Raw genomic sequence first — 26,508 nt, 5'->3', positions numbered from 1 at the left:
GGAGCAGCGGGCGGGTCAGGAGAGGTCTGCCACGCCATGTGGTCACCTCCAGGGCAGGCGGGAATCGAACTCATGCGGAAGTGGCTTTAGTTTCTCAGTGCTGTGCTTTAAACAGCTGCGCCACCAGGGAGGGCCTGATAGACATTTTTAAAGCTATTATTGTGCGTATGTTGCAAGATACACACAGACACACACACATACATGGCTTTCATTTTTATTTTCTGAAAAGACATTTCCCCCCACATATTTACTGTATCTTGTTGTGCAATCAATAAAATTTCCTTTCAAAAGTACTTACAGTTGTCTGCCCATTTCTGTTTGTATCTGTGCCTTATTATTGAATCAAATAAATTATAATTTCTTGATCTAATTTTGTTGACATGTTTTTAAGAATTTTTTCCTAGCTTCTAACTTGCCCAATCATTTTTAAGGTTATCAATTGCTTTTAAAAATGAAGAAATAGACACATGGTTTCCAAATTCAAATGTCCAAGTTCTAGTAACATCATTTTCAAGCCTCAGTCTTTTTCCACACTGAACTGACTTAAAACCTCCATTTTCTTTTTTCAGTTAGAAATAAAAATTTCTCTGATGCTTTATAAGTTCCTTGTGCAAATAACATGAGTAATGTATAAAGTAATAGATACATGTGAAGCAGTAAGATTGCGAATCTGCTGAAGATATTCAATCCAAACTCAAGAAACAAAGAACACCTCTTCCATGATCATGCACAATTCAGAAGCATAAAACCGACAGAAAAATAAATATTTTTGATACAGAAGTTAATTATCAGGTTAACACTTTGGCTGGATCTAATATCCATGCTTACCTGTCTCAGAGAGCAATTTTGTAGCTTCCAGCACCTTCTCAGTATAAACACCAGCTTCATAATTCTCCATCTCAGCATTGATGATATGTATAACTCTAGCTGCCCGGCCCCTGATGGCTCCCGCAGTCCTGTCCAGTGTGTCTACATCCCCTTCCTGGAGGGCTATCACACACTTGTTCACATCCTCCAAGATGTGGTTTTCTGTGGAAAGGACACATACATGTTTTGTCTGAATTCACATAACTAAGCCACTCAATGACCAATCTAAGGTTCATCATCTCTCATGAGCCTCCACATTACCCATCTTGATACATGCCTCACACTGAAGGAACACTGAAGGATGTAGTTGACAATTATAGTCATGTTTTATCAGCTGGAAGATCTGGAGCATCATATATACTGATAAGTGCCACTCTAGCATTTCTGATTCAGTAATTCTGAGGTGAGGCTCAAGAAACTGTCTTTAGAACAAGTTTCCATTTGATGCTAATGATACTGGTTTTGGGAAACACTTTAGTAACCACTGACTTAAAGTATATTCCTTTGTTTCAGTTTTTGAGATTTATTACTTGAAAAGGTCCTTTAAGAATTTTTGTGACAGCTAATAATATATCTACCTGACCAAGCAATGACCACTGTCAAGTTTTTGGATATATACATACATACATATATATATATATATATATATATATATATATATATATATATATATATATATACACACACACACACACACATATATATATTAACTAAGAGTTTCCCACAATTAAAATAATCCAGTCTTGTGCACTAACCCTTCAGGTTAGTCAAGATTAATAATCACTCTTCTGTCATCGTTCAAAGTAGAATCCAAGAAGCCAGGAGGAGAGACTTCATGCTCTCCTAACACAGAAAACACACGAAAGAATCTGATCCCTTAATGGTTTTGCAAGTGTGCAATTTTGTACTTTTCATGTCCAGTGTTGAGAGCTGTAATTATGCCCTTTCACCATTCTTTAGAAACAGAATTCGTAGGAAATGTTCAAAAAGTTTTATACTTTGAAGTAAGGAAAGAATTTAAGCTGAAAACATACACACAAAAAAGAAATGGAAAAAGTTTGGAAATAGTTTTAAATCGCCTGGTAACCTTTAAAGCATTTTAACTGCCGAGTTCAATAAATATCCTTGATTAAATAAATTATTACCTCTTGAAGACATTTCTAGAGCTAGTTCTGAATCTAAAAGTCCTAAAGAAGAGATGTGAAGGATATTCAGCAATTTCCTGTCTCTACCATGCACTTCTTACTTTCATTAACCCCATCACTCAGAGGGAAAATTTCTTTTAGGAAAATAAGTATAGAATTGAAAAATACAACTTACTTTTCATAAAGTTCCATTTTTACTTCATACAATATTACTTCCTCCCTGAATTTATTATGTGTCTGATTTCTATATTCCCTACTTCTAAATGTTTTCTATTTATTTGAAACTAAATGAAATGTTTAAATTTGAATATGCAGATTTCTTAAACTCACAAGAAATAATTTCTGAATGTTGACATTTTCCTTGATAAAATAGAAAATGAAATTAAAGCTAAAAAAGTTTGCTTGGTTAAGGAAATTCTGAGAACTACCCTTTAGGAGATCTTGGGTAATATCATGCAAGCTTATATAAAATCTGCAAAAAATGTTTACCCAGATGAAACTTCACATGGAATTTTACATTCACATGTGTGGTTTGAATAGACCTCTTACTGACCTAATAGAGCCTTGCAGAGAAATAAAAATTGCTCTGGTCCGTAAAAGTGGGCAACTGGGAGGTTCTTTATGTCAAAAACACTTATCTGGCTGCCATTTTCTTTGAGTAACAGAAAAGTAATGGAATAAGTAGAGTGACCACCTTTTAGTGCATAGTTTAGAGATAGAATTTTAAAATTAAATAGAAAACAGGAATCTGCTCATTAGATACCAGTAGTCAAAATTTTGGGTCAAAAAAAAAAAAAAAAACATTATGACTGAATGTCTTAAAAAGATAGAACAGTTTCCCAAATGAAAAATATTAACTAATTTAGAGACAAGAAAAATAATGTTTGCTGTAACTGTTTACAATAGCCAATGTCTGGAAACAACTTAAATGCCTAACAAATGAGTGCATCAACAAGATGTGGTAAACCTATTTCTAAATGAAAATCTACTCAGTTATCAAAAATGATAAACAGCTTGCCATTCACGGCAACATGGATGGAATTGGAGGGAGTATCATAAGCAAAATTAGAAGAAATACCAGGTGTTGTCAACATATAAAACAAAACAAAGGTTAAGTTAAAGTCCACCCAAAAACTAGCCCTTAAAAGTTGACTGTAGATGGAGGTAACCAGAGGAGGAAGGAGAGGGGAAAGGGAGGGAAAAAGGAGGGATGAACACAAAAAGGGGAAGGCACCAGGGTCATGATGGTGAACTATGGGTTTGCTGATGGGAGTGCACTGTGGCAACAATTCCTGAAGGAAGGGTGCCTACAACCTATAATACAAACAGTATAAATAAATATTACTCAATATAACATTTTAAAAATATTTTTAAAATTAACAAAAGTATAAAATGTAGAGAAGGAATATAAAATTACCCAAAATCCCAACATACACATAGGTGTTCTGTTTTCTTCCTTTGTCATGTATTTTTTTTTTTCACAATGCTATTTGTAGTTTTATATTTTTTCCATATTGTCAAATAATATAACTACTATGTTATAAATCATGCATGCTAGTTATTAAAAATCCATACAAAAATATTTCTTCAACTGAAAAATATAAGGACTACCTTCCAGATAGTGGTAGATGGAGAAAAGAGTGAGGCGATAAGGCATTGACACTGGGGTCCTGGTATAGCGGGGGGTTAACACCTTCCATATGTGAAGGTGTTAAATTGTAATTCCTTATATATATATATATATATATATATATATATATATATATATATATATATATATAATTAGCAATCAATTCAATGTTTGTATGCCTCTCAATCACAAACATTGTCAACCAATGTTACAATTAAAACATACTTTAAGAATAAAATAATTGTTTTAGATACAACTATATATTAGAACAGGTTAGATATAACCACACATATGTGAAGGAAACCAGAACATGCTATCAAAGATAATGCTTTAATCGATCAAATCATCAGCTAATTTGTTCAGTGGTTAGATTAACTACATTGTATAAGTTACTAATTTTACAAACTTTATAATATACGAGTAGATTAATTCTTCCAGGTCAATTTTTGAATGTTAAAGATAGTTTATCCAGTGTTTCCCAATTGTGCCGATGAGAGGTACCCCTTCTATGGAAATATGAATCACAAGTCCTCATAATAGTAGTTACATTGGTAATGACATGTAGATGATGGCTGCTTTAATTCAGAACGTTTTTAAATAGATTTTTACTTTATTAATCTAAGTACCAACAATGTATTTGAAAGAGCTATACCTGTTCACCTGATCAAAGACTAAGTTATTACTTCTTACATTAAGTATGCTCTCTCACTTATTGCACCCTTACATTTCAGGGGGCCCAGATTCGGAAGCACATTGATCAAATTATCTATTGAAAGGGAAGTGAATTATTTGAATGCAGGGTTCAAATTTGCATTCCTGATAGTTTTCACACAGCAAGCACTCAAGAAAGAAACACGGAATAAGTGTGTCCATTGAACAGGGGCAATTACATATTTCCATGCTAAGGTATTTTCAAGAGAAAGAATTCCTGCAGCAAGGAGATAGAGGAAGAGAATACAGAAGAGAAAATAGTAATAAAAAGCATATGCATTCTAGAGATAACACCAGTCCTGGGGAAACCACCCGGGTGCTTCGTATTTTAATCTGGATATAAAGGGTGGTATTTAAATATGTCATAAAACATTTCACTGCCACCGATTTTATGATAAACTTTCTTGAATCTTTGCCACTTTACTATTTCATAAAAGATTTAATTTTGTTAGAAAAAATTACTGATGGCCAAATAGTTGCTCTTACACACCTCAAATCTATAGTTACTCAATACAAAAACACAGTTTGCTGTGTGAATTTTTAAAAGGAAACAAACTCAAGACCCTGGAGTCAAAAAGAAACAGGGAAAAAAAGAATCATCAAAACAAGCAAACAAAAATCCTTGAACATTATGGGATCGAGTTAATAGCTTTTCAGATCTTAGATGCCTGCTATTTTGTGATCCAAACCTAAGAATTAAACTGTCACATGACTAATGCCAAAATGCTCATTTCAAAAACACTATTAAAAATTGTAGTTTTTGCCCACTGGGAAAAGTTGAAATGTTCTAGTACAGCCATTTCACTTTTTTTTTATGAGCACAGGCCACAACTGAAAATTGCTTTTGCTCCTGTAATGTTAATAGCTACCATCACTGCTTCCTAAACTTGTTGCATTTCTTACTGACAAATTAAGCACAGAGACATAAGTTTAGGTAGCATGAAAACAAAACAAAACAAAGCTTTGTTTGTTTGTTTGTTTTAAGTAGTTTCCTGCCAGGATACATATTCCTTAAGAAGAAATCCCTAAAAAGAAATGGCACATAAAATGTCATTAATGGCATTCCAAAATCTCTCCTGTGCCAAAGCTGTAATTTACTGATGCAAATGCTTTGGCACCAGCTTGGAGAGGAGATGAGGAGCTTCCCCAACTATTGGGCTGTGTCCACAGCCTACCAGCAGGACAGAGTGGGCGATGTCATCATTTTCCAGCCTGTCTGTGGAAAGGTGCCCCCAATTGTCAACTCCAAACACATGCTCCAGCAAGCCCCGTGCAGCTTGGCTCCCTGACAGCCCTGTTCATTCTCCTGTCAGGGCATGCCGTGGCACTTGTATCACTGGGGTTGGACGGCACAGTGTTATCAGCACAAGCCAAAGCCTTTTCTTGTCATTGACAATAATGAGATGCACAAAGGGATGGCAGTGAGAAAGGTGGCAAAGAGGCAGAGCTGGCTGAAGAAAATTATGAAAAGCTTTGCACTATTGGAAAAACTGAGATAAGAGCTCATTTTGCTTCTCCCCACCTTCAGAAACTTTTGCATGTGTCTTTATAGGAGGTGTTGTGGAAGTCTTAAGTTTTGAAAGGGTTCTTTGTATGCAGGTCTTTTCTATGCATGTGTATAGGTAGAAAGGGGAAACAGGAAGATTATCAGAAGCGACCTGGTGGTTTTATGAGACCTCATGGCTACGTGGGGAGGCCCCTGCCTTTTACTGGGGGCCACTGTTCTCATTCTGGCAAAGATGGACTAGATATTTGAGAGATTCTGAGTATTGGTGTCTACACTTGGTGTCTCCCACCATGCAAATCCCCAGCACACCAATTCTAACCATTTCCAAGGACCTTATCCGAGATGCATTTCTTGGATTATCTTTCGCATTGTTCAGTGTCAACCATTGACAACCAAGAATGGCAAACTACTGAGTGTCTTATCAGTCAACCCCCTGCTCCTGACAAGTCATCAAAAGAGTAGCACTTGGGAATGAAAAACAAGATGGATTTCTGAAAGGGACAGCAGAGGTTTGGTAAGGGAGCAGCAATGAAAACTTAAAGCATGCAGGAAATCCACCCCCCATTCCCCCCCCCCACTTACTAGGAACAATAGAGCTTTTGAAAAGGGGATTTCTGTACCAGCTCTTTTGAGTTACCTGCCCCTATCAGATTTGTCAGAGAACAGTTAGAATACTACTGCTTATTTATAGAATTTTAGTGAGAATTGAAGCAAACAATAGTCAGACAAATTAAACACTGAGCACATATGCTCTTGTCTTTCTTCTTTGCCTTGTCTACCCCTCGTTTCCTACAATGGCTTTTTAATTCTCTGTCAGATCTACAGGTTGGACCATACTGCTCTCGGAGAAGCTTTGAAGATAAGCCCCCAGTGGGAATTCACTGTATAATTCTTCCTGAAAGTAAAGAACTCACATAGGAATATTTTTCAAATGTGATAGGCCTCCCAGCAGAAATCTCCACACACTTGGGGCAGGGACTCGGGGCCTGGTCCTCCTGCAGTGAGGGGAGCCCTGCCTAGCACCCCTCAGCTGGCCATGCAAACATAGGCCACAGTCAAGTTTAGTGCTGACTTGGCTGGTAGTTGTGAGTTCCACACACCTATGGGTGCAATCAACAACTGCTCAATTTGAATTTTCAAGGGTCACTTGTTCATTTTAATAACTAAGAGGAGGCTGATGTTTCCATCCATCTCTTCCCCCAGCCCTCCCACAGAGATTCTGTTAGGTGAAATGGGCCAAATATGTTAGGTGATCTGTGTTTGGAAATAGGCTCATTCGCTGGGTGGTAAATGAATTTTTAAACTGCATTGAAGAGATCTGTTAAAGGTCAAATTGCAAACACAGTTATTCAAATACATTAACATCCTTCAGTGTGGCTTCATTTATAAAGAAGATAAGTTATAATTTCAAGTGCTGACTATTTGCTTGCCTCTGCTCACTTTCTCATATAAACTCAATAGGCAAGTGCTTAAAACCATAACCCACATTTCTTTTAGGGGATCTATATGGTGGCTAATATTTTCAGATGACTTCTGACTTCCTACAAACTGGGACACTTATGTAATGGAAAATTAACTCACCTAACACAGGAAAAATGGAGTAACATTTTTAAAAACATGAATATACAACTATAAAAAATATATAAATGGCTTTCATTTGCAATGATGGACTGAACTAGAAGGGATGATTTCTTTTTTTAAAGACTTATTTATTTATTCATACAGAACGGGGTACAGGCCAGAGATGTGTAGGGTGAGAGGATTCACCCGGAACAGAGTGGGGAGAGGGACAGGCAGATCGACGAAGTACACTGCTGAGGGGAGCAGCGGGCAGGTCAGGAGAGGTCTGCCTCGCCATGTGGATCTCCTCCGGGGCAGGCGGGGATCGAACTCATGCAGAAGCGGCTTTAGATTCTCAGTGCTGTGCTTTAACCCGCTGTGCCACAGGGAGGGCCAGAAGGGATGATTTTAAGTGAAATAAGTCAGAGGGAGAAAGACAAAGAATGCCTGATAGTGTTACTCATATGCAATAAAGAGAAACAAATTAAAGCGTCAAATAAAGCCAAACCAATAATAAAGCCTAAAAATCTGAGTGTAGAACTAAGACTACCAGTGAAAGGAGGAAGAGGGTGAGAACAAAGTGGTGAAAGAGGACAATGGACTATGGTGGAGGACTCTGGGTATTGGGGTGGTGGGTCTAAGCGGGTAATCCTATACTTCTAAAACACAGTGTTGCAAATCAATGTTACCTCAATTATAAAAAAGAAAGTATGGCCAAAAACTCTATCTAGACTATAAAGATTAACTGAACTCATACCTCAAACCTTTTAATGCATGGGTGATACAGATGCATCAAATGTCAGCCTTTTGAAAAATCTCCCAGAACTACAGGAAGGAATCTAAGGAATCTAAGTCTCCTTAAATAATTTGTTTTAGGTTTCTGATATCAGGAAGTGGTGTTCCCCCAGACCAATATTTTGACTCATTGTCTTAATATACACACAGAAGACTTCTCAAGAGGGTGTTCCCATCACATTAGCAGTGATGACTGGAAGCTTCAAGCACAAAGAAAAACACCTGAAACACAGACGTATGACATTTCTAATCATTTTCTCATCCTGTTCTCCTCCAGCTGCCTTGCTTGGGGGCCTGCGTGTGATTACCTGAGACAGAAAGGAAGTCATCCACAGAGGTGATGTCATCCACAGCCTCTGTCAGCACTCTGACCTGCTTCTCCCACTGGTCTTTGAAGACGTCCATGTTATCCTGAGCAACTTTGCTTTGTGGTCGGGCAGCCAGTGTGAGAGCAGCGTTGATGACCTATTTGGAAAATTCAGGGAAGTAGGACCATACTTCAAAGGAGGAAAAAACAGTCCAAGACCATGTTGAAACCCTGGAACCTGTTGTTTCTATGCTAAGAATCTAAACCATGGAAAACAAAGAGGCTCATTAGCTACTCCTGGTTTTGTTTGATTAAGATATGTTAATTAGCCTCATGATTCATAAATATTTACTGGACAAGTCCTTTTAACTAGTACAGAGGTAGTAGAAACATAACTCTTGCTTTCTGTTTGTGTAAGCTTATAATTTAGCTGTTAAGTAAGGTAAGAAGGCACAGGCTGCTTAAATTACAGTCCAAAACACAGAACCCAGTCAATGTGACTGGAAATGACAATGACTGCCATACCAATTATTTAGAGATTGGCATAATTAAAAATTTTTTTGAGAAAGGTAGACAACAGCCTGTGAATGATGTGCAACTTTTTCCATTAAGAAGTAGTAGGACAGGGAGTGACAGGAGGGCCTGTTTGTTCAATCACTGAGGAGCTTTTGAAATAAAGTGAAGAGACTTACCTGGGGACATAGGCTGTCAATCTGGGTGGCTGCCATCCGGACTAACTTCACCCCTTCTTCATTGTTGGAGATGGAACAGGCCAGATTGGCAACCTGTATTGAAGAAAAATTGAGTGAGATAATGTTGGGACAAAGGGAAGGACACAGTTGCATGACCTTGTACTTTCTCTGGAGAACTGCACACACAAATAAGGCAAATGTTAGTGTTGGATATTACTGGTTTTATGATAAGTAGGCATTTTCGCCATGTGGGCATGATGCCAGCAACAAGCCTATGCTTCAAGATTTGGAAACACACAAAATAATGCTTTTTAACTAGATTGCTGAACTCTTACCTATAGACTGCTCCAATCTTCCTATATTCTCACTTGGGTCCCCTAGATTCATCATTGAGTGCAGAACACTGATTTCTGAACAGTGAGAGTGAAGCTACACATGCTGCCTAGGGTTTAAAAGACTCATAAAAGCCAAAAATCAGCGTGCTCTACCATAAAGAACACAAATCTCCCTGCAGAGTGTCAAGAAGATGCTTGTCGGCCAGCAGCCAACTCAAACATGTTCAAGGGTCAGGCAGGGTTGAGGAATAGTATGACCCAGTGGGCAGTGGTGGCTGTAGAGTGAGTTAGAACAGGCAGATGTAATATGAAGGCGTAACTATCAATCAAAACAGCAAAACTGAATCCCAAAACGTTTCATTTTGAGCTACTCCTTTTCAAGGAGTCAGCGTTGGTAATACAAGGTCAGATTGACTGGTGAAGGTCAATGGCACACAAGGTTGCTGTCAAAGCACCAATCACTCCCAACAGGCTGGTGTCAAGAGGACAGGAGGATAGGGATTAGAAAGGTCAAAAGAGAAGACAAGGGCCTGCAGGGTCAGATACAACAGGGCAAGGACGGCAAGAGATTAGCAGACAGAATCCTCTAGAGCTTTTTGGTCACCAGTACTTTTTGTATCCAGCTCACCTCTGTTCTCCCCAATCTGCTTTCCCACAATAATTATTGCCCTGGGAGGTGAAAATGCACCAAGCTGTGTTTAGTTCTCAGACACAGGAAACTTTAGATGATGGGGATTCTTGGGGAAAGGACTTAACTGGATACCAAGAGGCACACATACTAACCAGTCAGGCAAGTCATTTCACTTTCCAACGATTATACTTATCAGCAAGATTAAAAGGAAAGATGTAACTTAAAATATTTTCAAAGATTACCTCAATAAGTGATTACTGTACAGACCCATTTCAAGCTTAAGGAAGTTGAATGTTGTCTTTAGCAGTGAAAATATGTAAGAAGCCACAGATTGAGTTCCAAGCATTGTCACATAGTTTCTTATATTTTATCATATACCTGATTCTTCAGATAATTTTAACTATTTTAGTTTTCAAGAAAGACAGACAGAGCTTACTGAGAAAGACAGACAAATCTTACTGGCTTTATTTGCTGGGAAGAATATCAAATGCCCAGGACATTAGACTTCTCTTAAGACAGAACAAGAACTATTCATGCAGATTTGTTGACTTCATTTGCCTCCTGTTATGTCACTTGTCTTTACTTTGCACTTTAATTAATCTTTATTATATCTGTATTCCAGTGTATTTTATATTCCAAGGACATTAAGTACCTAACATGCAATTAAGTATGATTAAGTATATTACATAGAATTGGTGTTCATGTAGGATTTTTGAATGAAAGAAAAATATTTAGAAGTTTTTACTATTAAATTAGTAGTGATTTGGAATGCATCATAAACAAACTTTCAAAGGTAAAGTTGAGTTATTTTAATTTAGTGAGACAGTTTCGGATTGGCTTATAGCAAAGTTTACCAACAGCTGGTGCTAAAATAGTGTCCTCACATACTGGACCATGTTTTGAATCTAGATTTCAGTATTGCTTATTCATAATGGCATAAAGTGGTGATTTTTCCTATAAATAAGGGAGTAGTGAATACTGCCTATGAAATAGTCTTTCTAGAAAAATAAAATCCCCTGTTCATAAACCCTTAAAATCAACTCTCAATTTACAGGAAACCCAAGAAACAACACATTCAGTCAGGAAAAATCTAATAGCAAAAATACCTGAACTCAGATAATTTTGTATATATGTATAGATGATATATATATATATTATATATATACACACACAAACACAAGTGAACAAACATATAACAGCACATTTGTAAAACAATCAACCATAAGTGTTGACTAAATATATGATGATATTATAGAGTTAAGAGTCCATGACTTTGAGAAATTTATATGTATAAATATGTAGATTTACATGTATAATAATTTATATACATATAAAACTATACAGAGAGAGGTGTTTACAAATGAAATAGTGCAGTATTGGGGACTTGCTTTACCATAGCAATGCTAGAGGAAATGGGTAGAGATATAGAAAAATATTGGCTATCTTTAATTGAAATTGGATAATATAATGGTTCACCATCCCTGCTTTGGGATAGGCTTGCAATTACCATTAACTTTTTTTTTTGTTAATGGTAACATTGATTAATGGACCACAACCAGCTCTGGTGAAACATTTTTTATACCTGCATAAGTCTCTTTTTTTTGTACCTGTATGGTACAAAGTTGGGGAGAAATGTGAGGATAGTTTGGCAATAAGATTTGCAAAGAATGAAAGAGAACCAGCCTGAAAAGACAAAGTCACAGAGGTGACTTTCTAGCCCACACAGTCTGCTGTTTACACTGGCTGCAGGTTACCAGGTAGGTGCTGATCCTTGGGAGCCTTAAGGCTGAGAAGAGCTTGCATCTTATATGAAGAAGATGCCTACCATTAACTTCCATGTGATAACAATGAACTCCTTTGTGTTTATTTTTAGAAATGTTCTCTTATCCTTTAAGACACTATGATAGCTTAGATCTGATATGGGAAACTTAAAATCTTAGTAGGGACAGTGCTAGTAATAATTTGCAAAAATGGAGTTCACAGCCTCCAATAGTTCTCCAGTGATACGTTTTCTTTATTTTATTGATCCAGAGGCCTCCCTCTTGGCACATGGGATCAAATCTCAGCACTCTGAAGCTATCCACAGCCACTGCAGAACCAGTTCGATCCCTATCCAGGAAACTAAACCACATGGCACAGCAGACGTCTCCTGTCTCACCTGCTGCTCCCATCGGCAGTATGTCTCAGTATATCCACCTGTTCTACTCCCCACTCCGTCTCTAGTGAATCCTTTCACCCACATCCAAACTCTTGAATGCTGAATGAAAATCTTATTTTTCTAACTTATAAATCCATAAGTCTGGATACCTTTACAATATTCTTCTGTAAATTCTACTTAAATCAAATTGTCATTTAACTTGCATTGCGTTCTAGCACATTCTGAAAATATTTCCTCTAAGATCTTAAAGTTTTGACTTTTGATCACAAGGATTTTGATATTTCCAAAAACAAACCTGTGTGTTTTCAATTGAGTACGGACTCAATACAAATTCTCACCTTCCTTCTTTACTTTTGACTTGCCTATATGCTTCACACTGGACCCTCTGGCATCATCATGACTCTAAACATAGATGTTGTGATTTCTAGAACTCTGGCAGCAAACACTAGGTTTCAAAGTACTTCTCATTATAATGTAGCTTAAAAAAATCCCATTTTTAAATTATAATATTTCTCCTTTTTAGGTTTTTTAAAAAATAAACATAGTAATCTTGCTAAAGGACTGGAAAATGATGGATTAAAATATTTAGTCATTTGGAAAAGATTAATGTTAGTAAAAAAATCAAAATAGCCTATTAGCAGTTTAGTGTTACTAGACTACAAACCATATTGATTAAATTTAATAGAATTTTAAACCTGCTTGAGTCAACCAAGCAGGTAACACTTATGGACTGGCTCTTGCCACAGCTTTCTCCACTCTGGAATTATTTATAATTTAGCAGAGGCAACAATACTCATTAGCCAATCTGGAACTTAGAAAACAATGCATTTCATTAACTGGTGAATTTTGACTATCTAGATTGACTTGGGATTTCCAAGATTTGTAAAAACACTCATCACAATGTCTCCTTAATGATTTATACTAACTATCCAACAGCATCTTATGAAAGAAGCCCTCTTCCATAACATCTGAGAACACAATGAAATGGAGAAAGTAAAAGCTGGGAAAACTGAGCCAAGTCTTTTATTTTTGAATTAGAGCTTAAAAAAAAAAAAGATAGTAATCAGGAAGAAAAAGGAGATGTCTAGCAGGCATCACTAAATTGCGTGCTGCTGACTGTAAGAAAAACAAAACAGAACTATGTTAGCAGTACTCCTGGTTGTGGTAGGGAGAGGGGAGAAACAAATCAGTAAAAATTATCATGAAGAGGTTATGATAACCATCTTGCAACATTTTCCTGATTGCCTACTTAACACAATTTTCTGGATGTGCAAAGGTGTTATTGTTTGCTCTTCTGGAGACACACTGTGTAAGTGGTGGAACAAACGATAATAACATTAGCTGGATTAGATAGACAAGAAGCCAGTCAGGAGCAGTGTTGCTGATACTTCAAGAAAGTCAGCTTGCTTCTGGAACTGAATTTGTACAATTACACTCATTCCCTAACCCTTGGGTGATCACCTCAACTGCTCAGAAACAGTGATGATGCTCCAGGAACACTGATGGGAGAGTTAAAATTGACTAAGTCTAAGGCTTCTAGACTTCTCATAAAAATATATTGTCATCATTTAAAATGCAAGGTGATTTTAATCTCTCTTACACACAAAGCTTAATTCTCCAAATGAGCAACATATCATGGCTGTAAAATCTGGTTTATGTGGACAGCAGTACAAAATGCAAGACCATCTAAACAACTGCCATAGTTTTGTTTGAACACTTATAAAAAAGGTCAAAACTGTCAGAAGCTGAGTTTTAATTAGATACTAAAACTGTCTTCTAATAAAGTATTTAAGCATTTAACTGCAAAGTGAGAGGAGGTAAAACCAGACCATTTTTTTCTTTTCTGGCTCTGGAAATCAAATTACATTTTTTAATATTAGTAATTCTGCTTGATTCCAAACACAAGCACTTCCAGTGTGTTCGACACCCAAATACTTTAGCATTTCATTAATTTTTACAGTTTCAGATATCACAGTGGTGTTTTAAGACAAGCATATTGTTGAAATAAAGCAGGACAGCAATTCAGAGGTTTATAAAGCTCTTATTCCTTGTGCTAATATTTCATGCTCATTGTAAATTTGAAGATTAAAATGAACTTATTTACTGTTCAGAAGGCAGACTTAGAATTTATAGTCACTACAGCCACAAGGTCATATAAAACCACAGAAGAGATATGGCACAAAATTATGCAAACTGATACTCTATAACCATCATGACACTGAGGAGTGTTATGGTCTCAATCTGAAGATTCACTGAGATGATTAACACAAAACTGGCGTTAATTTGGAGTTAATAACAATCGCATGGTCCCAACAGAACATACTTCCTAAGTTATAGTTTAAATTTTACAACTTTGTAAGAGATCAAACAAAGATCTGGCTGTCCCAGAAATGTTTGCTGCAGTCTCTTGCCTGCTGAGGTATTCTTAAGTCCTTTAAAAATTCAACTGCCTTCAGACCAAGATGAATTTACCATCCTGGTTCTCAATAATCAAGGTTCTGAAGGGCTAAGAGACTTATACAACAGGGATAATGAGATTGAGGAAAGAGGGCTCAGTAGAAGTTGGACTGGGAATAGCATGAAGATAACAGGGGAAAGGAGGAAATGAGAAACATTTCTGGCTTCTCTTTTAAATGGCCTCGCTAAAACACCTGACAGTCTCGGCTTTTTCCATGCATTTTAAGTGTTGTGTTTTGTTTTGTTTTTTAATAGTTAAGAGTGGGTTTGTCAAGAGTGGCAGCGATTCACACCTGGACTTTTTAAAGATTTATTTATTTATGCATACAAGAACTGGGGCACAGGCCAGAGGTACAGTGGGTGAGAGAATTCACCAGAGACAGAGTGAGGAGCAGAACAGGTAGATGGACTGAAAAACATTACTGAGGTGAGCAGTGAGCAGATCAGGAGAGGTCTACCTTGCCATGTGTGTCCCCTCCCTGGCTGGGGATTGAACTTGTGGTGCAGTGGCTGCAGATAACGTCGTGGCACTACATTTTTAGCCAATTGTGCCACAAAGGAGGGCCCACCCTTCCTTTCTTACGCTAAATGTTCTGAGTAACTCCATTCTAGCTGATGTCTATGATGACATCAACAACTCTATAAATATGACACTAGCTGCAGTGTCTGCGGATCAATTCACAGTGCTGTGCTTTCATCCACTGCTCCACCAGGGAGGGCCTACATCTGAACTCTTATTCTTGCTCACTGAGCAAGGGGTTTTTACTCTGTGAGACACAATTAAAAACATAAAATAATTGCATGTGCCCTATAAAGGCTTGATAATGTTGTAGTAAATAGAGGACTTGGCACTGTACCTAGTAAGGATTTGACATGTTATTTTCATAGTCTGCATGCTATTAAAAGGTCATTTAAAAAACAATAAAATATTTCAATAACAAAACCAATCAGTAATGTATTTAGCCATTCAGCAAATATTAAGTGCCCAATATGAGCCATACCTTGAAGATAGAGGAGATCAAGTTAAATATCACTCATTCCCTAGGGAGGATTATATTTTGGTGAAACTCAATAAGTGAATGCATTTTTAAAGTTCATACCGAGATTACTACAAGGAAATAAAATGGAGGCAGTGATAAAAAGTAGAGAGGATGGTCCATGTTATATATAACCATTTTCATAGTTAATCCTCCAATTCTGTATAATACTAATAAAGTTGCAATTTCATAATGTATCTTTCTCATTGCTTATGGAATCTTTCACAACACTGTCCAAATTTTCTATATATTTCATAATATTTTTTTTTAAAGATTTATTTATTTATTTGTACAGAACTGGGGTACAGGCCAGAGATGCGGAGGGTGAGAGAATTCACCAGAGACAGAGCGGGGAGCAGAACAGGCAGATCGACGAAGTACACTGCTGAGGGGAGCAGCGGGCGGGTCAGGAGAGGTCTGCAACGCCATATGGTCGCCTCCGGGGCAGGCGGGAATCAAACTCATGAGGAAGTGGCTTTAGATTCTCAGTGCTGTGCTTTAACCCGCTGCGCCACCAGGGAGGGCCTATATTTCATAATTATTTTTTTATAATTAAATAAGAGTCCCCACTGTTTGTGATTTGGTAAATGTATTCCCTGTTGCTATAAGTTTAAAGAACTCTCTGGTGCTTGCCATGACCAACAAATATTTGCTTTAAGCTCCCGGTTTTTGCTCCTGTCAGAAGTAGAACTTCTGAGTCAGGAAATTGTTATGACACCTGTTCACATATGGCTATAACTTCTTGCTGAAAGTTCCGCAAAATGAGTGAGCTGCTAATTGTCCAGCATCACCAGCATTATATCCCAGGCTCAGCCTCCACTCTCCCTGCCTTCTTGGCCTTCATAGTGTCGATAGACTTTCCAACCTTCAATCTAAAAACTATCTGTAAATCAGAACTGCTTAAAAAGTCACTTCACAATTCCCCAGCTAGTTTGTGAATTCTTGCAGGACATAAGTCTTTATTATATCGAGCACAGAGCTGTATTCAAATCTACTTCAAATCCAATTTTTGAATTTACTAAGACCCATAAATTCCCTCCATGCTGTTTGGAGGAGAAACCCATTCAGCTGCTCATTGCCGAGTCATATCTCGGCGGGTCCTACGTTCTATTCTATGATCTGAAATTGGGAGCAAGAATGTGTTTTCTGTGCCAGCCTTTCAGCAGTTTATCACTAAGTCAATGTTAGGCAGCCGATACCAAGTGAAACTTAAACAACATCCTGCCACACTGTGCTAGGAAGCAATTTCTTTCTGCTCCCACCAGGCTTCGTACCCTTGCCTGTACTTCTACACCTACAAGAACACAAATCTGCATTCTTAGGGCTCCTTAGGGATGCTAAACAGTTCCTTTGCCCATGTCTTAGGAATACACACACACACCAGCAAATGCTTTCGCATGCCTCTGCCCAAATTAAAGTGATCAGTCTGCCCCAGTGACTTTAATGGAGGTAATCACCAGTTCACATTCATGAACAAATTGATGTGCTTGCTTCATAGCTGAATCACTCAGCATAAATCCATACCCTTCATATATAAAAACCTCAGCGGCTTAAAATAATGCAATAAAACATCACCTAATGCCTTCCTGATGCCTTTTCATCAATAATGTGTGGTTGTGTAAAAAGGAAAGGGGAGACTTAGCATGTAAAGCTAAAAAAAATCATGCAATGAATGTAATGCCCTTTTTTTTTTTTTGTAATGCCCTTTTAATTACTGTAGGCCTCCTGAAAATATTTTCTCCATCCTTTTATTGAGGAGCTGAATTACATATCTCCACTATTAATTTGGCTTCCCAGAGTCCCATGTAAAAAGTAAAACTGTATTTCCAGTAAATTAAACATGTGTAACATGCGAATGAATGCCCCAAAATGTTGTAGTGGGGCTGAGCTCCAGGCTGTCCATAGCCATAGAGAAAGGCTGCACAGAACCATCTAGTGCTTAACTTTTAGCAGAAGTCAACGAGTATCTGTTGAAGAATATCCAGAGGACTAAATGGGAACAGCTACTCTTACTGGACCTGGCCACACAAAACAGACTCAAGAAGTTACTTTGAAATCTGCTCAGTCCCTTTGACTGTTCCTCCCAGATCCTCCTCCACTTTTTTTCTGCATTCCTCCAAGTTCTCTCATAGTTTTCCATTTAGTGTCTACATTCAAACGTGATTGAGTACAGAGCACAACTTCCTTTCCCTGGCATTGCCCATACAGTTAAGCCTTTCATTCCTTGGTCCAGTCCATGTAGTCCAGGTCTTTCAGTCAGAGGGGATGCCAAAGAGCTGGTGCCATCTTTACTGTCAGACTCATTTAAACAATGTAAAGGAAATTATTCACACACAGTAGCACTCTCTCCTCGGTACTCCAAACTACCCCACCACCACATGACCATGCTTGTGCCAGTTCTGCTCTTTATCTGCCAACATACACTGGGTTCTAATAGCTGCCTCAGATTCTCTTGTGCTTAACACATACCATGCAGCCACCTAGACACACATACATGCTGTTCCCTGCCCATCTACCATCTAGTAGCTCAGTGGGTGCCTTTTCCTTCATTGTCATCACACCTATAGCTATCACATCCTCTTTCAGCTCCTGTCCTAAGGACATATTACAGACACAGCTAGATAACCCTCCTGATTTCACTGACACCCAAAGTTTTACAGCTCTCCAAGGTGGAGACTACTTTATTAGGAGCTTTACACTCCCTTTCTCCTAAGGGTCCAAGCCCCTATTGACACCTACAAGTATAAACACACCATGCCCAGCTCTGAAATCATATTTTCATGACACTCAGAGTGGGGCAGAACTGTCTAGAGGGTGAGCAGTAGGGTTACCATATGCCAGAACCATCTTAGCAAGGGCCCTGCCAAACTAGGTCCCTTAACATCTTAGGTGACCTTCAACAGCCACCCACCCTGGCTGCACAAAGATACAGCCACTACATCCAGAAGAGTGTGCACACATGGACCACAGATGAGTCCTGTCTCATCTGCAGGAGCTCAGGAGACCATGGAAGAAGCTACATGCAAAAGCTCAACTCCCTACCAAAGTTATACTCATGACCAAAGTCAGTAGGAACGGGCTGAGTCCACAATGCCCTTCAAATGTGCTTCTGTTTGGCAACTTTCTACAAGAGAACCACTCGTTGTCATCGTCAGTGGGGCATTTTTTCCCCCCAGCTGCATTAGTCAGCTGGGTGACTGGCCAGTCAGCCTGACCTTTCAATCCACTCTGTGACATAAAGCTAAGGACGGCATTCTGATTAATAGCCCCAGGGAGAAACAAGTAATGAGGCTATTCTATGCATCTCATCTTGCTTCTGTTCAGCAGTGGCTCTCCAGCTAGCTGTTTACTTAACTGTGTTTTTAGCTCAAGTGCACTCTGCAATGCTTTTCATGGGATCCAAGTTGAGTAAGTTACAGGCTATGGAATGATCAATAACATTGTGGGTTCACATACAGGAAATGAGAGAAAGGGTTATGAAGATATTGGGGGTCTTCATTAATGTAAGTGTTTTTAGATAAGCAAATAATAAGCCCAATTATTACATTGCCTGAGCTTAAGTGATTTTTTTTTTATTTTTAAAGGACTGAAAAACTTATTTCACAACAGAATATACTGTGCACACACAGATGTACTTTTTAAACAGTATATATGAATAACAATCTATGCCCATGGGCTAGAAGTAGCCAATGGCTTACTTTTATAGGATCTTCAAACTAAGAACAGCTTTCACATTCTTAAAGTACAGTAAAAACACATTCAAATATGCAAGTCATAGGCAGTTCACAAAGCCTAATATATTTACTACTTTTAATAAAGTTTGCTAAACTCACAGATTTGGAATAGCAATAAATCTAAAAACTATTCTAGTGTTGTCTGCTTATGGAACAGGAGGTGGGTTGTCCCAAGTCTTGCTTCTGTTCAATCAGCTATTTGGACTGTCATTTCCGAAGCTCTTCTTTGGGAATGCTCTTCAAAAGCATCTTCTCTCCCCACACACCCTCATTCAGTGTCTATATGTATTTACGTTTACCTACTCCTATTATATCTTTTGTAATTTATTTAACAAGATACAACTTTTTTCAAAAACTCACTCTTAGCCTTAGGAACTAAAGAGCTACTCAATTTGAGAATATTCCAAAGATGTGCTCAAGATTTAAGAAATTTACAAAGAATGAGTGAAAAAAAAAATCAAACTGAAAACACTCCCAAAGGCTTTATTTTGAAGAGAACAGTACTCTTTGGGATGAGTAAGGAAGTTGCACTATGTAGGTGCAAGGAATGGTTAGATTGAGGCCTGACAAGTGGAGAAGTTCACTATTTCAGAGTGAGTGTTTGGGTTAACACTTTGCTGCTGAAGCTTTGTCACAGACCAGTGGGAAGGCCCTCTCTGGGGGGAGCATTTGAAATCCAGAATCTCAAGTCTGCCCAGAACTGATGATCACTGTCAGCATTTTAGTTTCTTTAGAATATTCCAAGGCATGTTGCTGTTTGACAAATATTTGCAACCAGCATGCAACATGAAAGGGTAGTACTGCCACTTAAAGCAGGTAAGTTATTCTCTAAGTGGCCTTTCCTCTTTGGTGCTATAGATAAAATGAAACCTAACTTTCATGACAAGCAGGGATATGTGCACGGTGCCAAGTAAATAATCACCAACAAATGCTAACTCCTATTCTAAGATTAGGTAAACCTCTACAATGCAGTAAATACACTGGTGAGAAAAGTCCTTTGAGAAAAGTCCTTTGATGGAAGGTTTTTAACACTTAGTCTCTAGTTTCCCCCTCCACCCCCCCCCCACAAAAGATTTGACATTGGCTATTAGAAGTCAATAACTCATAGGAATATATGATATATGATTTAGAATCATTGCATAGCAAGTATTCTGAAATCCCATCTAACTTGAGATGCACATTCTAATTACCTGAAGTTAGAACTACTCATGTCCACGTCCTGCCACATAAGTTCTGGAGTGGGACTGTCCTATCAGATCATGCAACTAATCTACATAATGGAAGCCAGAATCCAAATCTATTTCTGTTCTTCTTAAACATGGATATACAATGAAAATTGCCAAAAAACATTAAAAAAAAATAGATAACCGAGATCCACTCTCCCAGATGCTGGTGTACCTACCGTGGGTGTGGAGACTTCAAGCCTTCTTGCTAAGTCTCTTACACATGGCAGGTAGAAAACCGTGTCCTATTCTCAATTTAAGCAAAATATTCTAACTTCAGCATATTCCCAAGGCAAAAAAAGAAAAAAAAACATTAATCCTTCCTCTAAGACATTAGTTTGTTCCCATCACATTTGAGATCTCCTTAATGAAGGAGACCAGGTGAAAACCTTGGAGATATATTTTTGGACTAATTTGCCCCATCATAAGAGTCACCTGGAGCTCTGCAGTGGATCTGACAATCCTTCTGTCTAAAAGACTTCCTCAGTGGCTCTTACAAGGCAAATTTCAGATAAATAATCTCACCTAGGATGAGCAGCATCATTTGCAATGCATCAGAAATGCAAGTTCCTAGGCCCAACCCAAGATCTGCTGAAGCAGCAGTTAGGTGGAGTTCAGTCTGTTTTAATAAGACCCCATGCAGCTCTAGTTTGTGACCCACTGTTCAACCTTTTGACAAGTGGTGCCTGGTCTTATTTCCAGAAAATAGGAATTTTTCTTCATTAACAAATATTGCTTTCTGGAAAAAAATAAAACTTCCTATACTACTTTTTCCAAGTTATAAAAGTGAGTAGTTTTGAGATTTTTGTTTTGTTTTTGTAAATTTTGAAGGTCTAAATATCATAGGTAAGAGGCTTTGTAATTTGACACCAAAGCACATTTTCATGGGCTCAGGGGATGAAATCAGCTGGGTCACATTGCTCTCTCCTGAAATACAGACATGTGCACATAATAATCCACCTCCTAATAGAAGGATTATGTGAGAAGGATAAAAATCCATATGGTTCTTTTTCTCTAGGAGATTTAGAGAAGTTTACATTCAAAGGAATCCTGGATACCAGTTCCCTACCAAAAACACTTTCAAATTTACTAGTTCACTCAATTCTTACAATAGTTGAGAAAACACTAGGGCTGGAATTTCGTGAAAGTTAATGGTATATTTTCTCAGGACTATTTATCTGTATTTTCTCATATCCTCACAAAGCACCTTGAGATATAACTAGTACCATTTTACAAATGGGGAAACTGACACACCAACGTTCAGTAACTTCCCAAGGTCATGCAACAGTGAGTTAGAAAGTCAGGTTTAAAAGTCAACAAACTCCAAAGCATGTTCAACAAATCCCTCCATGATACTCACTTATTGTCCACCATATACCTCAAAAAAGCAGGTCATATCCATTTTACAGCTGACTAATTAGAAGCTAAGATATTATCTAGATTTTAAAGCTAGAAAATGTCTGAGGCAGTATTTGCACCTTGAACCTTTTCCAGGTACTACATGTATATATAATATACAGCATTGTCCATAACATTAGTGCATCTTCTGCAGTCTTGGGCACAGGAGAAGACAGCACTATCCTTACAGATAATTGAGAACCAGTGAGGGAGCCTTCCAGCTTTAAGTTAAATTCACTTTGAGAGATTTAGAAAAAGTGGATATATAAAGGCGACAAATATCCCTCAAGCCGAAAATGCACTTTCCAAGAGACAAGCTACACTTGAGAGGGAAAACACAGGCATGAAGAAGATGATTTGATATTTGAGGGTGCAGAGCAGTTTGCAGAAAGGAAGATTGGAAAGTCAGGCTTGGTTGATTTCCGTTTGTTTTATTTATTTATTTATTTTTGCCTGAGGACAGTTTACTACTGAGGTTTATCTAGATGCAAATGCAGCCAGACTCAAAGTCCCTTAACTTGACCGTAATAACAACCTCCCTCCCACCAATTACTCCACAGACACGAGGGAGGAGGTCACCCACACAGAATGGAGGGCTTGGCACAAATCCAGAGTAGAAGAGGCATTGACCAACCCAGAGTTCATATGCGGCCCTCAGGGACCTGCCCCCCCAGATTCCTGATTCCAGGCAAGGGCAGCCCATGGGTACAAGGAATTCTCCTAATCAAGTTAGGAAGGAAAGGACTCCTCGGTGGGCACTTCAACATAGAATTCCACATGTAAGTCATGGCTCTGGTTAATTTCTTGCTTTCTGCTCTCTGGTGTAAGAGCAAAGAGAGTAAGAAATCACTGAAGAAAAAAAAAAAATCAGCTCTCTAAATCTACCTGAGTCTAACCAGGGACCACCGGAAGAGGAAAGAATTAATAAAACACTGCTTGACTTCATTTTCACTCACTTACATGCTTAACACATTTAATTAATCATCATGTAGGCATTGTACAGTTAACCAAAATAGAGTAGATATAATCTTTGCCTTCAAGCAACCCCAACTCTCACTGGACCAGGCAGCCCATATAGAATGAAATGCAGTGAAATAAAAGCCAGGCTGTAGAATTTTGGGCCACTCAGAATGGAAGCACGAAGTAGGGAGGGATTGACTTCTAGGGGAAGTCAGGAACAAGAGGAGAGGTCAAGGGTCACAGGCATATAATCCAGGGAGAAGTAGTGTGAATTGTGTCCAAAACCCTTGGAGCATTTGCAGATTAGCAAGCAATTAACTGAGTATAAGGAGGGGCTGAGTGGATACAGTTAAGGTGGAGATCAGTGTCAGACACAGAAGTCACTGTAGTCAATGGTGAGCATTTTAAGGGGTTGAGGGATGATGGCATAGCTGTTTTTGGGAAAGCATAGGGGCATTTATTTGAGTGATGAACTAGAAGAGAAATGAGACAGAGCAGGCTTCTGCTTGTAGAGTCAGATTCTTACAGGAAGGAAAGTGTGCACCTTCTACTATAAACTTATCTCTTCTGACCCCTATCCATCAGATGAGAACACTGAGACTCCTATCAACTCAAGTTGATTTCCCATAATCACCTGGAGAGCTAAGACCAATCCAACATCTGTCTCCCAAAGATATGCCTTTCCTACTTTGCCTCTCCCTGCTGTACCCACATGCTTCCGACTTTTTGGGTGTTCTTTTCATCTGCCATTTGTGGTTTAAATGGATTTTTTCCCTTTCCATAAATATCTTGGTCATCCTGAAGTCCTGCAATCCCTACTGAAAAGTATCTTGTTGAGATGACATAGCAGGAATTGGCAACTCACAAAGGTCCAAGCCCAAAAACCCTATCTCATGCTTTTGCTTACTCTATTCTTTACTAAGGTCAAATTCCAGCCCTCAGACAAGGCCCAGGAAGTCTTTGCCTTCCCCTACCAAATACACATGGGCTAAATTGATCTTCTTTATACCTTGGAATCTTCTATTAGTCTTAATTTGCCTCAAATATAGTTATATCTGAACTGTTAAAGAGCTAACAGAGCTGGCCTCCTCAACCTTATCATCTACTTCTCAAAGTCAGGAACGGGACCTTGCCTCCTCTGTGTTTACCTTGGCATGAACTACCATGCTGAGAACACAAAGGCCACCGCCTCCTCCCGCTTGCCAACATCCAGCTTCCCCTCTGTGTGCCACACACCCTCACAACAGGGAGAGAGCCTAGCCCCTTCAGATGCTCAGGACTTCAATGTAAAAAAAACCCACTGTAGCAAAAAAATGGGCAGAAGAGCTAAAAAGACACTTCTCCAAAGAGGAAATGCAGATGGCCAGCAAGCATGTAAAGAAATATTCAACATTGTTTGTAATGAAGAAGCTGCAAATTAAAATCACAATGAGATATCACCTCACCCCAGTGAGAATGGCACATCTTCAAACAACTAGCAACAACAAATGTTGGCGAGGATGTGGAGAAAAAGGAACTCTCCTGCACTGCTGGTGGGAATGCAAACTAGTACAACCACTATGGAAAACTGTCTGGAGGTTCCTCAAACTGCTAAACATGGAGCTTCCCTACGACCCAGCAATCCCACTGCTAGGTATCTACCCAAAAGACACAAAAACACTGATTGAAAAAGATACCTGTACCCCCATGTTTATTGCTTATTTATTTACAATTGGAAAAACATGGAAGCAGCCCAAATGCCCAAAAGTAGATGAGATTAAAAAGATGCGGTATGTATATATATACACATACATACAATGGATTATTACTAAGCAACCAAAAAAGAGAAACACATGTCTTTTGCAGCAACTTGGATGGAGCTGTAAACGATCATGCTTAGTGAGATAAGCCAGAAAGAGAAAGAAGAATACCGGATGCGTTCACTCATGCAGGAGTATAATGGACCAGGCGAGAAAATAACAAAAATAATGAGCAACCATATACCAGAGACATTTTGTGGGGATGGAGTGGGGAATGGGATCAAAAATGGGGGTGGGGTGGGGAGGGAAGTGCACAGGATTATGGTGATGGCACATGGGTGACTGACTTGGTGATGGGAAACCCGCGGGGATTACAATTGAGATGGAAAAAAAAATGTACAAAATGTAAAAATAAACTGTTATATATAAAAAAATACAACACTGTAGCATAAATACGGTTATTTTAGTTTAATTTTAGCAATAGGATTTGACATCGCCTATCTTCCATTCCCCATCTTCTACCTTATAACTTTCTCTTCATGGAGGCTTGCCGTTATCAACAAATCACTAAAATTTTCCTCTTTTTGCTTTTCTTTCCAACTAGCCAGTCATTCCCATTGAGTTTCTCATCTCAATTTACAGCTCCGGTTTTACATCTTTTGTGGCTGTTAAAAGTTGCTTCTCACTGCTCACTGAGACCGACCTAATATTTACTCAGTCTCCGTCACATTTACACCTCAGCTTTCATTCCTGCTCCCCAATCTCTCTGAATTCTGCTCTCCCATTCAGCCTCCTTGAGATGTTCAAGATTACTTTAAATGGTGCTTTTATTAAAAACTCTTCTGGCACATATGGTATATAAGTGATTCTAACACTCCCTTCTTAAAGTTCACATCACTCCTGTCACCTTAACCATTTTTATCTTTGACGTTAAATTACACAAATTGTCATCCTAACCTTTGACTTCTTGTATTTTTGGTTTCTTGATGTAATTTTTCTTAGTTGTTTGTAAAATTCCCAAAAGATGACCCACAATCACCTCAAAGTTGTGATTCCCTCTCAAAAAAACCCTCCCTCATTTTTGTCCTCACTTTCACTGTCAATAACACAGTCTCCTAATTAGAAACAAAAACAAAGACTATCAGTCTATATATAAATTTGTCACCTTTTACCACAAATTTTCTCCAGTCTGCTTCCTTCCTAATTCCATTGTCACTGCTCTGGTTCAGATGCTTATCACCTCTCAATGATTTATTGGAATAAAATACATACTATTTCAAATAGCATCTAGAGTCCTCCAACCTGGGCTAGGAAAGGGCCCCTGGATTTATCCCTCGACACTGTTGTTCTCCCAATCCTCTTGCCACAAAAGGACACCATCTTTACTGAGGACTGCCTCTTTGATAGTTTCAAGGTTGCTTGAGAAACAGCTGAGGTTCATATTGAAAACTAATTACCTGACAGAGTAGACTATTTTTACTACTGAATGGAACAATATGAAAAGTTGATATCTCTGGATTTTGACATCAGATATCACCTCCATTCATTTTGACATCAGATATCACCTCCATTCAGAGAATGTTTGATTCATTTGACAGAAACACAGAACCCAGATTCCAGGT

At 38.4% G+C, this 26,508-nt stretch overlaps 1 protein-coding gene across 3 annotated transcripts in view; it reads right to left on the bottom strand.

Moving 5' to 3' along the window:
* Window positions 1-26,508, bottom strand: part of CTNNA2 (catenin (cadherin-associated protein), alpha 2) — a 1,016,972-nt gene that overhangs the window by 90,749 nt on the left and 899,715 nt on the right. For all 3 annotated transcript variants that reach the window (XM_012731478.1, XM_004691582.1, XM_012731477.1), the window contains exons 10-12: window positions 9,215-9,307; window positions 8,524-8,680; window positions 829-1,029 (exon numbers count right to left, since the gene is read on the bottom strand). In XM_012731478.1, coding sequence (XP_012586932.1) covers window positions 829-1,029; window positions 8,524-8,680; window positions 9,215-9,307 — 451 coding nt within the window. The remainder of the gene's footprint in view (window positions 1-828; window positions 1,030-8,523; window positions 8,681-9,214; window positions 9,308-26,508) is intronic.

The sequence above is a fragment of the Condylura cristata genome, unplaced genomic scaffold, assembly GCF_000260355.1.
Source record: "Condylura cristata isolate star-nosed mole 26May11 unplaced genomic scaffold, ConCri1.0 scaffold00031, whole genome shotgun sequence".
Classification (NCBI taxonomy): domain Eukaryota; kingdom Metazoa; phylum Chordata; class Mammalia; order Eulipotyphla; family Talpidae; genus Condylura; species Condylura cristata.
This window is presented reverse-complemented; position numbering and strand designations above follow the sequence as displayed.